Source organism: Zalophus californianus, chromosome 1, assembly GCF_009762305.2.
Source record: "Zalophus californianus isolate mZalCal1 chromosome 1, mZalCal1.pri.v2, whole genome shotgun sequence".
Taxonomy (NCBI): domain Eukaryota; kingdom Metazoa; phylum Chordata; class Mammalia; order Carnivora; family Otariidae; genus Zalophus; species Zalophus californianus.
The window spans coordinates 136,000,079-136,012,935 of NC_045595.1; the positions used below are offsets into that span (position 1 = coordinate 136,000,079).

At 40.1% G+C, this 12,857-nt stretch overlaps 1 protein-coding gene across 12 annotated transcripts in view; it reads left to right on the forward strand.

Moving 5' to 3' along the window:
* Window positions 1–12,857, forward strand: part of MAP3K13 (mitogen-activated protein kinase kinase kinase 13) — a 135,110-nt gene that overhangs the window by 97,579 nt on the left and 24,674 nt on the right. For all 12 annotated transcript variants that reach the window (XM_027584107.1, XM_027584110.1, XM_027584109.1 and 9 more), the window contains 3 exons: window positions 3,999–4,182; window positions 8,383–8,574; window positions 12,088–12,246. In XM_027584107.1, coding sequence (XP_027439908.1) covers window positions 3,999–4,182; window positions 8,383–8,574; window positions 12,088–12,246 — 535 coding nt within the window. The remainder of the gene's footprint in view (window positions 1–3,998; window positions 4,183–8,382; window positions 8,575–12,087; window positions 12,247–12,857) is intronic.

The window sequence follows — 12,857 nt, forward strand, 5'->3', positions numbered from 1 at the left end:
ACTTATGAGGAAACTTCACTTGATTTTTCAAAAATTTTAATGACATCTTCATCTCCCATTTAGTATGTTGGTAGTGAAATCCAACTAAGGTAGTATGTGTAGTTGAAATTTTTTACTGCCAAATAGTTCCCAGTCCTAAAGCAAGTATTATATCATAGGCATGTCTGAATACAAACAAAGGAGAACTTATGCCTTAAAAGTGGGTGGGCATGGGGCTTTTTCTCAGTCTTAGAGATCATGGTAAATATTGGAATTAAGATAATAGTCATAGTGATGACTCAGAAGATAGAAGCTGGGGAAGAGTACCAATGGACAGGTATAAAAGCAGAAAGTCTGGGATTAACCCTGGAGTGAACACAGCCAGGTTCCATTGTTACATCATTATCTTGCTGTCAGTTATCAGGGCCCCCAGTTTTGCACATCCTCATTGCTAACATTCTTTTTTCTTTTTCTTTTTTTTAGATTTTTATTTATTTATTTATTTGAGAGAGAGAGAGAGAAACAGCATGAGAGGGGAGATGGTCAGAGGGAGAAGCGGGCTCCCTGCTGAGCAGGGAGTCCGATGTGGGGCTCCATCCCAGGACCCCAGGATCATGACCTGAGCCGAAGGCAGACGCTTAATGACTGAGCCACCCAGGCGCCCCATAAAATACAAAGTCTTTTGAAAAAACATTCTCTTAATATGTGTCAAAGAAACAGAAAACTCCTTCAAATTTATGAGGACTATGAGACCCCCGACAGATAAATGCACAAAGTATAAATGCGCCAATTCATGCAGAGCAGATGTGAGCATTAAACAAATGTGGAGAAAATATTCTACTTCACTGGCAATTAAAGTAGTGCAAACTTGGGGTGCCTGGATGGCACAGTCGGTTGAGTGTCCGACTCTTGGTTTCAGCTCAGGTGGTGATCTCTGTGTTGGGAGATTGAGCCGTGCGTTGGGCTCCCTGCTTGGTGAGGAGGCTGCTTGGGATTCTCTCCCTCTCCCTCTGCCCCCATGCTCGCTCGCTCTCTCTCAAATAAATAAATAAAGTAGTGCAAGCTTATAAAACATTAATTTACACCTAAATAACTTAGAACCCAAAAAACGGTCAACAATATTCATTGCTGGCAAAGTAAAAGGGACACACTCATGCATTACTACTGTCAGCAAAAACTAGCGAAGCCCTTTTGTATGGCAAGTTAGAATGTATAGCAAAAGCCAGGAAACTGTACTCTAACCTAAGAACTGAGTCTGAGGCAATAATATAAAGAAAGAAAAAAGTATCAAATTTAAGCCAGCAAACAAAAAGATGGAAAGACTTAAGTACAGAAAAGGTGAAAGGGTTCAGTAAACTACTATTAAGGCTTATAATGAAAACTGTGTATACGTGGGGAATACACAATACATGAGAAAAGTAGAAAAGATTATGTGTCACCTACAACTTCTACATAACTGCACACATATGAGCAAAGACTGGAAGAGAAGATAATGAATATGGAATGGGATTGCAGATAAAATACTTTATTTTCTAATATTTGCTGGTGTTTCTAGCATTTAACAATAAATAAAGATTGAGTAAATAGGGAGAAACACCCAAAGAGGTCTAATTTTGGTATTTTAGTAGTTATGAAAAATGAGGATAACTTGGGCTTTTATAAAGTTTTTCAGAAAAATAGTGCCCAGGATGTTCTTGCCCCAGAATCCAGTAATAGTCCTTTTATTTGGTCCCGGAATGGCCAAAGTAATACTGTGTCTAGTTCTTCACCAGACCTCTCCCAAGTAAAACCCTCTGACGGTAGGCCATCGATACCTGGGTCCTGTGTGTGCTACACAGATAAGCCTGCGGGGATGAAAGTGGGACTGCGTGAGACACTTTGCACTTGTCAGTCATTCGAAGCCAGAAAGATCCTCAAAGCAGTCAAGCCCGTAACTCACTCTTTCCTCCCGCATCTCCCCTGGTATCATTTGTTTATTCGGTGAGTTCGTGTTTGTGAGCTATTTGTATTTTAGGGAAATTCGTTTTTATGTAGCGTCTATCTAATTTCAATAGAGCAGATATCTTTAATCGGCTCAGAGCAGAAGAATGGGTTAAATATCTATGCTGTCAAACACCCTCACTATAATTTGTTCTGCTCTATGTCATCCTCTCTGGAAGGTCATGTTTTAACCACTGTAATGAGAAGCCACATTTTATTAAGAATCTACAGGATTTATTTTCTCTCAAGTTTGAGAAAATGAGAGAAGAGGGAAATGTAGTTCCCTCCTAGGTACTGATGACCTCTTTCTGCTGCTTCATCACCGTAGTAGATGTGAGTTGATTTGCTTTCAAGACCAGAATATCTTCAAAGCTGACTCAACACTATCTTGTTCAGTATTCTGCAAACAGTGACCTTTTAGTGATTGGTGATCTAATGAAAATCCCCCATAACCTTTAACATTGTCATTATCCTCCCCTCACTCCACGGGACTCCTCGTTCTTTGATGTTTATTTCTTACCAGTGTAGTGACAATGCACTGATAACAAGGGGGACAAGGAGAAGAATCAATGGATCATATTCTCCTTTTTAAGTTCCATGAGATTAAACATGTATTGATTGAATTTTTGAAGTGCTTCATTTAAAATAGCATTTTAGGGCACCTGGGTGGCTCAGTTGGTTAAGCGACTGCCTTCGGCTCAGGTCATGATCCTGGAGTCCCGGGATCGAGTCCCACGTCAGGCTCCCTGCTCAGCAGGGAGTCTGCTTCTCCCTCTGACCCTCCCCCCTCTCGTGCTCTCTCTCTCTCATTCTCTCTCTCAAATAAATAAATAAAATCTTTAAAAAAATAAAATAGCATTTCATTCATTATAAAAGTATACAGGCTCATGGTAAAAAAAAAATACAGCAAAGGATAAAGAACATAATATGAATCATCAATAATGTCACCACTTAGAAGTGACTCCTATTACTTTTTTGGTGCAAAGAAAATCAAATTCTAAGAAAGAGAGAAACTTGAAAATACTGCATCTATATGAGTAAATCTATTATGGCTAATGACCCTCTCAAGTACTTCGCAAGAGGCAATGTGGTAATAGTGGAGAAAGCACTGTCTCTGGAATCAGCCAGTTGTTGAGTTCTGCCACTTACCAGCTGTGTGACCTTGGGTAAGTTACTTAATCTCCCTGTCTCAGTTTTCTCATCTATAAATAACCATAATAAGGCCAGACTCCCAAGATTGTTGAAAGGATCAACACATGAGATATATAAAGCTTTATGCTAGTGTCTGGCATGTAGTAAGTACTCAATAAAAGGTAAATATTAATATAAGTTTTGTGCATAATTAGGTCCTTGGGAGAGTATTCTTGAAAATTCATTCAGGAAAGATTAATTGAGCATCTACACTAGAAATTCAAAGAGGAATAAAACAACACTGACTTACAATGGGTAATGGAATAGGGATCGTGGTATAGAGACAAATAAGTGGATTGAAGAACATGCAAGCTTGAGGTGAGGAAGTGGGGCCGTGGGAATGTCAAGATATGTTTTGTTTGGAGGAGAATATATTGGAGATCTCTGATCTGCTTGATTTCATTGGTTAAAAATTGATACAAACTGGGGCACCTGGGTGGCTCAGTCAGCTAAGCGTCTGCCTTCAGCTCAGGTCATGATCCCAGAGTCTTGGGATCCAGCCCCACATCCACGTCGGATTCCCCACTCAGCAGGGAGTCTGCTTCTCCCTCTGACCCTCCCCCCTTCTCATGCTCTCTCTCTCTCTCTCTCTCTCTCACTCACTCACTCTCTCTCTCTCAAATAAATAAAATCTTTAAAGAAAATGATACAAACTAATACATGAGAATATCTGATCTATGGTTCCAAGACCCGTAGGAAGGTTATAACTTTTGGTGAGTTACAGGTGGGAGTCCAAAGGTAGAGATCATTTTGGGTGATGTTGAAGGTACCTTCGGAGTGGCCTTGTAGAACGGTCCCTCAGCAAATCCCGAGATATCTCTAAGTTTGTTTCTCGCTTGTGTGCCTAGATACTTGGGAGGTGCCATTTGAGGAGATCTCAGAGCTGCAGTGGCTGGGTAGTGGAGCCCAAGGAGCTGTCTTCTTGGGCAAGTTCCGAGCGGAGGAGGTGGCCATCAAGAAAGTGAGAGAACAGAATGAGACGGATATCAAGCATTTGAGGAAGTTGAAGCACCCTAACATCATCGCTTTCAAGTAGGTCAAGGCTTTTTTTTTTTTTTTTAAGAAATAGATTTTCTTTCTCCCAATATCTACATATGAGTTCCTGCTTTGAAAGACATATGGAAAATACTCTATAGACTTAGTACTGGGCTAGGTATTTTGGGAGGGCACCAAAGAGCAATTAAATGAAGGTCGTGTCTTTAAGAATCGTATAATCTGGTAGTTCTTTTCGCCAGAGCACACCCTTCTTGGAAAGGATGTACATGGGACAGAGAGGGAGCGATGGATTCTTACCAAGCAATCATATCTGATGAATCAACCTCATTCATCAGTGGGATGATGGAGGTCACTCTGAGATAACCTGCCCATCTGAAAATTCAGTTAAGAAAACAAAGCTGATACCTAAAGTGATCATAGAACAATTAGTCCCTGTGTTAACAGAGAGGAATTTTTTTTTATTAGTTTCTATTAGCCTCCCTTCTTAAATATGAACTTGTAATAAGAGGCACCTTCAGAGTGTTTCTCCCTGCCTCAGGTTTTGCTAGATCCCTTTTCAAGTAATGCCAAACACTCAGCTTTCTAAGTCTAATGACACTGGAATACTGATGAGTTATATGCTATGTTCATTCCACAATGTAGTTGTTTTCAAGAGTGTATGAACGTATCGTTCTAGTTCAGACTGTTATTTTCGTAATACTGGCGGGGATCACTAGCAAAAGGGGAGGCACAAAGGTACATTTGTGGCAGTCCCCAAACCTGACAGTGCTGAGCTCTAACTATGTGTAATCTCTTCTGCCTGTACCTTCCCCTTGAGGTCCCTCTCTTGCCAGGTTTTAAATTCTGCCCTAGCCTGAAATGAATGATGAGTGGCTTTACAGGAGGGAAGGTGAAGAACAGGAAAGCTAGTCTTCAGGTGGAATGACAGTTTAGAAACTAGAGCTTCTTGATACATTTGACATATATGTATTTCAGTCCTGGAAAATAGTATGACTGATGAGGCTACCACTAAAAGAGGAATAATTTACAAATTCCCCTTCCCAAAACTAAGAGGAACTTCTCCCAGCCCCCAAGACGGATCCTCTCTCGATAAAACTCTCATTATAAAGGTAAACATGTCATGGGATCATTTTTGATTGGAATCACATCCCTAAAGTAAGGAATAGAAATCTTGGGGACAGGTTTTGTAGAATGGGTTTAAATGAGTATTGATGTTGAGTTTTGATTCCCTTTATGGAAAGGGAAAGAGATGTGGAAAGGAGAGAAGCATTCAGCTGGGATACTAAATGAAGTGCTTGGACATACCTCCTTGTGGAAGGGACATGCATACAGTGGGCATGGGAGAGAGCTTCGGTTGCCCTCGTGATTCCATCCTTTGTTGCGCTGTTAGGGCCAGGAGGATGTGAGACAAAAATGAAATGCTATAGAGACTAATTATACTCTTTCCAAAGACGATACATTTCAAAAGACAGCAGAAGGATTATTTTTAAGCAGACAGACTATCAGAGACTCACTTCTTTCCTTCATTTTACTTCACTGAGAAAATCATCCCTTCTAGCATCCTACATCCTAAATGGAAGGAAGGGCCTTTCATTTAACTTCTGTTTAACGAAACTCTCAAGCTTCAATCACAAGGACGCTGAGTTTGAGACACAGAATATTCTACAGATTAGCATGGCTTCTTGGCCTCCTGATGTGGGCTGGGCTGTATGTTCCAGGTACGAGGGCTTACCACCAGGATGTCCTGGCAGAAATGTGTCCCAAGAGTATGGGTGTGAGAAGCTTTATTTTTCCTTCCTTCCTTTTCCTTCTTCCTTTTTCCTTGCAACCTGTTCCATACCTCACTCTCCTGACCCTCCTACCTACATGTGCAGTTTTCCACATTTTGGATGAGTACTGCCATGCCAGTGCCCCAACTTTTTAGGCTGAAGATGCTTGAATAGTCTTTACCTCTACATGGAAACCAATAGCGCGACTGGGTCCCTGGTTCATTACACCACGCTCTTGAGGCTTTGTGCAGTGTTGTGTGCAGCCATCTGTGCCATGAGTTGCTTGGCCAATGAATCATTCAGGACCGTCTGGAAGATACGAAGGCATGGTTAGATTTGAGTGTGTCTCTCTGGATACTGATTGCTGTGCTTACAGCTTCCTTTGAAGTAAGAACCGTGTAGAGAAGGGGAAGTGAAAGAAAAGAATTCTGTATTTTTTTCGTCCAATTTTTTGAAAGCGATCTTTTAGGAAGACCTAATCTGACTGTTCCTAATGGAATTGGGTGCCAAGGGGAAGAAAAGGTGGCAATTAGAAGTGATTAGAGAGCTGCTATTTGTAGCTACTAAGAAGCCTCATCATAGTACACGGTTGATGGAATGATTGCTTCTCATCAGTCAAGAAAGATGAAAAGTACATAACATATCACTGTTACCCCTTTCTCTCTGTTTGCAACAAGTTAAAACAGGGTTGAATAGAATGCTGAGTAGCTTCAAACAAATATTTATTTTGATATTCTTAAGCACATTACATTATTCCTGCCTATTCTGTGTTTTCCTGTAATGAAAATTAAATTGTCTGATTATAGTTGTGGTCTGTCTCTGCTCCACCAAGTGCTCCTAAAAGTCAAGTAACAGAAACTTGAAAAAAATTTTTCATTAGAAAGGAAGCTGAGAATTCTGGGTAGCTTAGAAAATGATCGGAGAGTAGTAGAAATAGCTCTGTGGCATTTGACAGGCATATCATGGCAGGGAGAATGAAGACTAATTTTACTTCTTCATAACCTGCTGTCCTTGTAGGACTTTCCCATGGTCTCAAGCTATGGCCTCTTCATTCTCTCATCACTTACAGCCGCCCACGAGAGAAGACATGAGTTGGTAGCTGGCTGAGGACTTTAGCTGGGCATCTTGTAGATAGAATACTCTCAACTCCTCTAGAAAGTTTTGAAAGAAGGCTACTATTAAGAGATGGGATACCGAGAATTGTATATGTTAATTGTTCTCTTTTCTCATCTTCAGAACAAAAGTGTGAAGTAGAGTTAATTATCACTTTTCTAAGGTAAGGTTGATATAGGAATCCCCAATATGCTTGTGTACACAGAAGTTACAAAGCACAAAGGGAGGGCAGTATGGCATAGTCCGTGGAAAAAGCATAGGCTTTGAAGTTAGACTGGATTTGAATCTAAGCTCTGTCACAGGTGTATTGTCTAGGGAAGGTCACTGTCCCTCTCTGAACCTTACCCGTAGAAATGGAAGAGGGCATATGTGTTGCACGATGGTTTGGGGGCAGATTAAATCAGACAATTACATAAACATGGAACATTCCTGACAAACAGAAGTTCTTCCATGCTAGTTCCCCTCTTCCTACCCCGTGCACCTGCACATGTTTGTGCAAAGGGTCAGCAGCAAAGAAAGTTAAGGTGAAGTGAAGAAATATTTGTCAAGGACTTGCTGTGAACTTCTAGGCCTTATGGTAGAAAGAAAAGAAATGGAAGACCTTTCCCTTCCAGGAGCCAGTGATCTGTATGGGGAGAGGAAATTTGCATATAAAAAACCGAATGGCTCCCGCGTAGCATAAGAATTTAGAGAAAGATCTTCTTGGACTGGAATCATCAGGAAAGGCTTTGTGGAAGATGTAGGAATTGATGGAAATATAGGCCACATAGAAATAGGTTACATTGTATGATATTTTTATTCTAAACAGAAATGTTTTTTCAAAGACTATATGATATAGAAAATTGACTCTTTTTTTGGTCCTCAGACTAGTTATCTTAAATTTGACTAATTTAAAATTCAACAATTAATAGTAAAAATAGCAATATTTTATTTGAATTCTCTCTGTACGCTATATATAAAACCTTCTATTTAATTTTAAAAGGAAGATACTTCAATTACTCTTAACAATCTAACACAACACAGTACCTCGCCTACACAAGTCTCAGGAAATGTGCTCTTTGTCCCAGAATGGAATGGCCCCACAGAAAAGCATGGATCCAGCACAACATAGAGATAATCTGGAATGAACAAAAGGAGCTAAAATTGTCCATATGCATAATAGAGAAGCTTGTAGACTAGAGGGGGTTTAATGGTAATTGAAGAATTGGGAAAGATTATGCCTTTTAAAAATAATATGGACAAAGAACTGGTCTTAATCATTAAATTTATTAAATATTCTTAAAATATAAATATGTATACAGGTACGTTTGTATGTATGTGTGAATTTATAAACATATTTGTGTTTTCTTGAAAGGGGCGTTTGTACTCAGGCCCCCTGTTACTGCATCATCATGGAATACTGTGCCCACGGACAACTCTATGAGGTGTTGCGAGCCGGCAGGAAGATCACACCTCGATTGCTAGTGGACTGGTCCACGGGAATTGCAAGCGGAATGAATTATTTGCACCTCCATAAAATTATTCATCGTGATCTCAAATCACCTAAGTGAGTTTGGGAGCTAATTTTTCAGCCATTTTGTTTTATTGCTTTGAAATAAGGGAATTTTTATCAAGCATGGTTGTTTTCAGACATCATACTTTCGGTTGAGTTTAAATCGGCACAGTGGGTAATTCTTTTTGCATGGTTTTTGGATTATTGTTGACCAACTTACTTACCTATGTGGCAGATAGCTCCAAGCATCTGACACTAGTTTTCCCTTTGTGTTGCTTTTTAACTGTGCAGCTGTGAAACAAGATTCATTATTAACGGAGGTATTCACTCTCCATCATCCCAGATACTTAATGCCAAACTTTCCCACCTGAAGGCTTGATTTGTTGTGTTAAAAACTGAGTTTCAGAAATGTATGCAATAGGATAAAAATGGATGAATAAGAGACTGAGGCAAAGAGAAAATAACATTAGAACTAAAGCTTGCTCACAAAATGTACGCCACAAGATTCTGTACCATTGGTAGAGGTGGACTGTAGATTTGACTCTGACCTTCCTAGAGTCTAAGCAAAGAAGGAAGTAAATAGTCACAAGGTTCACAGTGTCCATAAGATAATATAAACTGGCTATTTAAGAGAAGCAGAGTTGTTTCTAGTGATCTGTTTTCAAAATGATTCTTTGGCTCTCAATAACCACTTTAAGAGGAGTGTTTATTCGTTTCCCCAGACCACATCAAGGGAAGAAAGGAATTGATAAAATGGTGTATTTCATTATAGCTCCTGTTTTTAAACATTTTTTTTTATTATTTCTCATCACATTTTGGTTTAGAGAAGCAGAGAGGAACTAACCTTTCTTCAAAAACATGTCTGCGTAGTGCTTTCATGGTTTATGGTATTTTTTTAAATATCCATTATCACATCTGCTTTGATGTTGGCAAAAATTGTGTGGGGATAGTTGCAACAAGTATCATTCTTCTTATTTTATGTAAGAAACATAGGGGACACCCGGGTGGCTCAGTCGGTTTAGTGTCCGACTCTTGATTTTTGGCTCAGGTCGTGATCTTAGGGTTGTGAGAGGGGCGTGGAGCCTGCTTGTGATTCTCTCTCTTCCTCTGCCCCACTCCCTCCTTCTCCCCTTCTAAAAAAGAAAGAAAAGAAAAAGAAAAATGAGGGCTCAGAGCCCAAAGTCATGGAGCTAGGACTTGAGCCCAGAACTTTTAGACCTAAAGCCCCAGCCTGCATCCTACTCGTCATGGGAAGGTGAGGGATTCACAATGATTTCTGCCTCCTGTCCATGGAAGATACAAATCAGTCCTTGATTATAAACTTCAAAGCAGCTCTCGCTTATCACCCTTTCTCTGCAGTGCTTATCCTAGTCGTTAGCTCCCTGAACAGCCCCCTCCTTGCTTTACTTGCAAATAAACTTTATTATAGTCTTTATTCCATCTGCTCACATTCTTACACAACCTGTTGCTTTTGTCATCCACTACACACACACAAAGGACACAAAATACTTGCCAAAGACCTCTTTGAATGGTCTCCTTCTTAACCATTGTTCCCCTTGAGAATTAACTGTAGAGGAAGAAGTCAGGAAGTTTTAGAATGTATAAAATCACATGCTACTTTCTTTGACTCCTGTCATTTACAGATTAGGGTAATAAGTTACCCAATAAGACTTTCCCTCTGTTATCAGTACTTCCTTGAACTTCCAGCAGCCTTGGCCTCTTTGGGTTTCAAACTAACTTTGAGAAGACAAAGATCAGTCTGGCTTGCTTTAAAGAGAGATTTCATTACCCGCATTAAATCTTAGGCTGTGTGACCCCAGCTTTGTCTCAGGGAAGACTTTACACAAGTTCTAACCTCATGTGCCCTGTAGTCTCTCCCCATGTCCATTCCTTCTTGCCATAGCAGGAGGTCTCGTAGTGACCCGGGCACCTGGGTGGCTCAGTCGTTAAGTGTCTGCCTTCAGCTCAGGTCATGATCCCAGGGTCCTGGGATCGAGCCCTCCATCAGGCTCCCTGCTCAGCGGGAAGCCTGCTTCTCCCTCTCCCACACCCCCTGCTTGTGTTCCCTCTCTTGCTGTGTGTCTCTCTCCGTCAAATAAATAAAATCTTAAAAAATAAATAAATAAAATAAAATAAAATGTCTAACCCAACACTCGTCACAGCTTTAAAAAAAAAAAAAGTCTCATAGTGAGCAGCACAAAAGAGGCCGAAGAGGAAGCTTCTAGTGTTTTTCTTTCTAGGGGCTTATCACCTTTTCTGACTTTCAGGCTAAATGATACCATCAGCTCTGAAACTATGTCAGATATCCCGTGATATTTAAATCCATATGCATTTTCACCATGACTAAAACCATTAAATCCAAATTTCCAAAGTATGTAAATTTTACATATCAGGTGCAAAACTAGGGGTCGGTTGTGGATGAAGGTATTCTAAAGCAGTTGTAAGCAGAGCCGTTTGGTAACTAGAGAGCCGTGTGATACTGGCATGGAAAGGGACAAATGTGAAGTGAAGGGAGGAGAGAGACTGAGAAGTTTTCTGTTTTCTAGCCACCTCAATTCTGATACCATGAATATCAAGGCTTTTTCTTATTAAGAATAAGTCTCTAGATCATTAAGCCTCTGAAACCCTAACTCATTAACATTCTAAAGTTCTAAACAAGTTATTTCAAGTGAATTCAGTCTAGTTTGTAAGTATACTAATATTTTGAATTAGACTGGTACCAGATGTATTCATCTTTAATGCTAGAAAAGCAATTTCCCCCAGGTCACATTTCAGATAAATACCATAAAAAGGCAAACTTGACTTGTGTGGAATCTACTTAAGCCTAAATTTATTCCAGCTTTTCCTTATCAACATTGCTGGAATCCCAGCATACTTATTAGCCTTTTAATGTAAAAATCCCTATGTGTGATTTTAGTTGGCCATCATTTAAACAGTGTTTTAAAATAAGTGTTTTTCTTAGTGGTTTGTCTGAGACTGGCAAGGTGGAAACCAATATTTATTGAGCATGGGTGTTTTACATCTCTTATCTTCTTTTAATTCAAGTGAAAATTCCATGAGGCCATTATTATACCCGTAATTCCTTAGCAAAAACTCTTGGAGGATTTCAGAAAGGTAACATAGTGCATTACCTCACACACCAAGAAAGTCTAGGACAACACTCTCTAATGAGCCACAGATGAATAAAATGAGTTTGCTTGATATAGATGAGAAAATATTTATACCCCGTGTTCAGAGTTTTCTGCACGCTTGAATTGTGGGTAAGATTACTGGGACCTGAGGTGTCTCCATCTTACGATGAGAAAGCTGGCTTAGAAGAATCAGGTAGCTTGGCAGAGGTCACAAAGTTAGCAAGCGTTGGAGGCTGGATGAGACCAGGGGGAGCTGTGCTGTGTGGCCTCCCGTGTATGAGTGATGCTCTGTCTAGCGTGTAGCTAATGCCCCCGTGATACTGGAACTAGCAGGCTGAAATCTACAAGGTAGGAGGCAGCACACGAAGTTGCCAATTACAGTCATGATTTGTATTAGTACTAATGATCTGGGTGTTCTCTTTATTTCTTTTTAAAGTGTTTTGGTGACTCACACAGATGCGGTAAAGATTTCAGATTTTGGCACATCTAAGGAACTCAGTGACAAAAGTACCAAGATGTCCTTCGCCGGCACGGTTGCATGGATGGCACCAGAGGTGATACGCAACGAACCTGTCTCTGAAAAAGTCGATATATGGTGAGCGGTGCCATCTGTCCCGACGAGAAAGCCTCTCCCACTTCACCCTATGAGTCCTTTCCTCCTCCAACACTTCTACTTTCCCAAAATATTCTTTAGTGTTACTCACTGCTGGCTGATTTCAGGCTCCTGTTGTCTGAGGTACTACCCAGTGTCATGATGAATCTGGAGAGAAGGACTGGAAGGGGAATTAGGGTGAATGTCTATTTAGTAAATCATCAGTTTGGGAGACCTTCACAGAATACGCTGAACTTTCTGGAAAATGGAAAGTTTACTTCAAATAAGCATTTGGCATAAAAGTCTTTGGGAAATATATTACATAATTCTTACCTTCTTAAATAAAATACACTAAACAAAGTTTACCTAGTCGTGGTGCCTCAGACCATCACCGAGTGTATCAGTGATGTACTTTGCTGTGATACGGTTATGTGCTTTAGAGCTATTTGAAGTGTATAATAGGGCTGTTTGCCCTTTTCGTAAACATCCCGTATGAGCTATGCTTTTTTATTTTTTGGCCTTTTAAAAATCTTTATCAGCTTTTCCTCTGAGATTACGAATCTTTACTATTAATAGTCTATTTCCCTGTAGTCACTTTTCTCCCATCCTTAAAA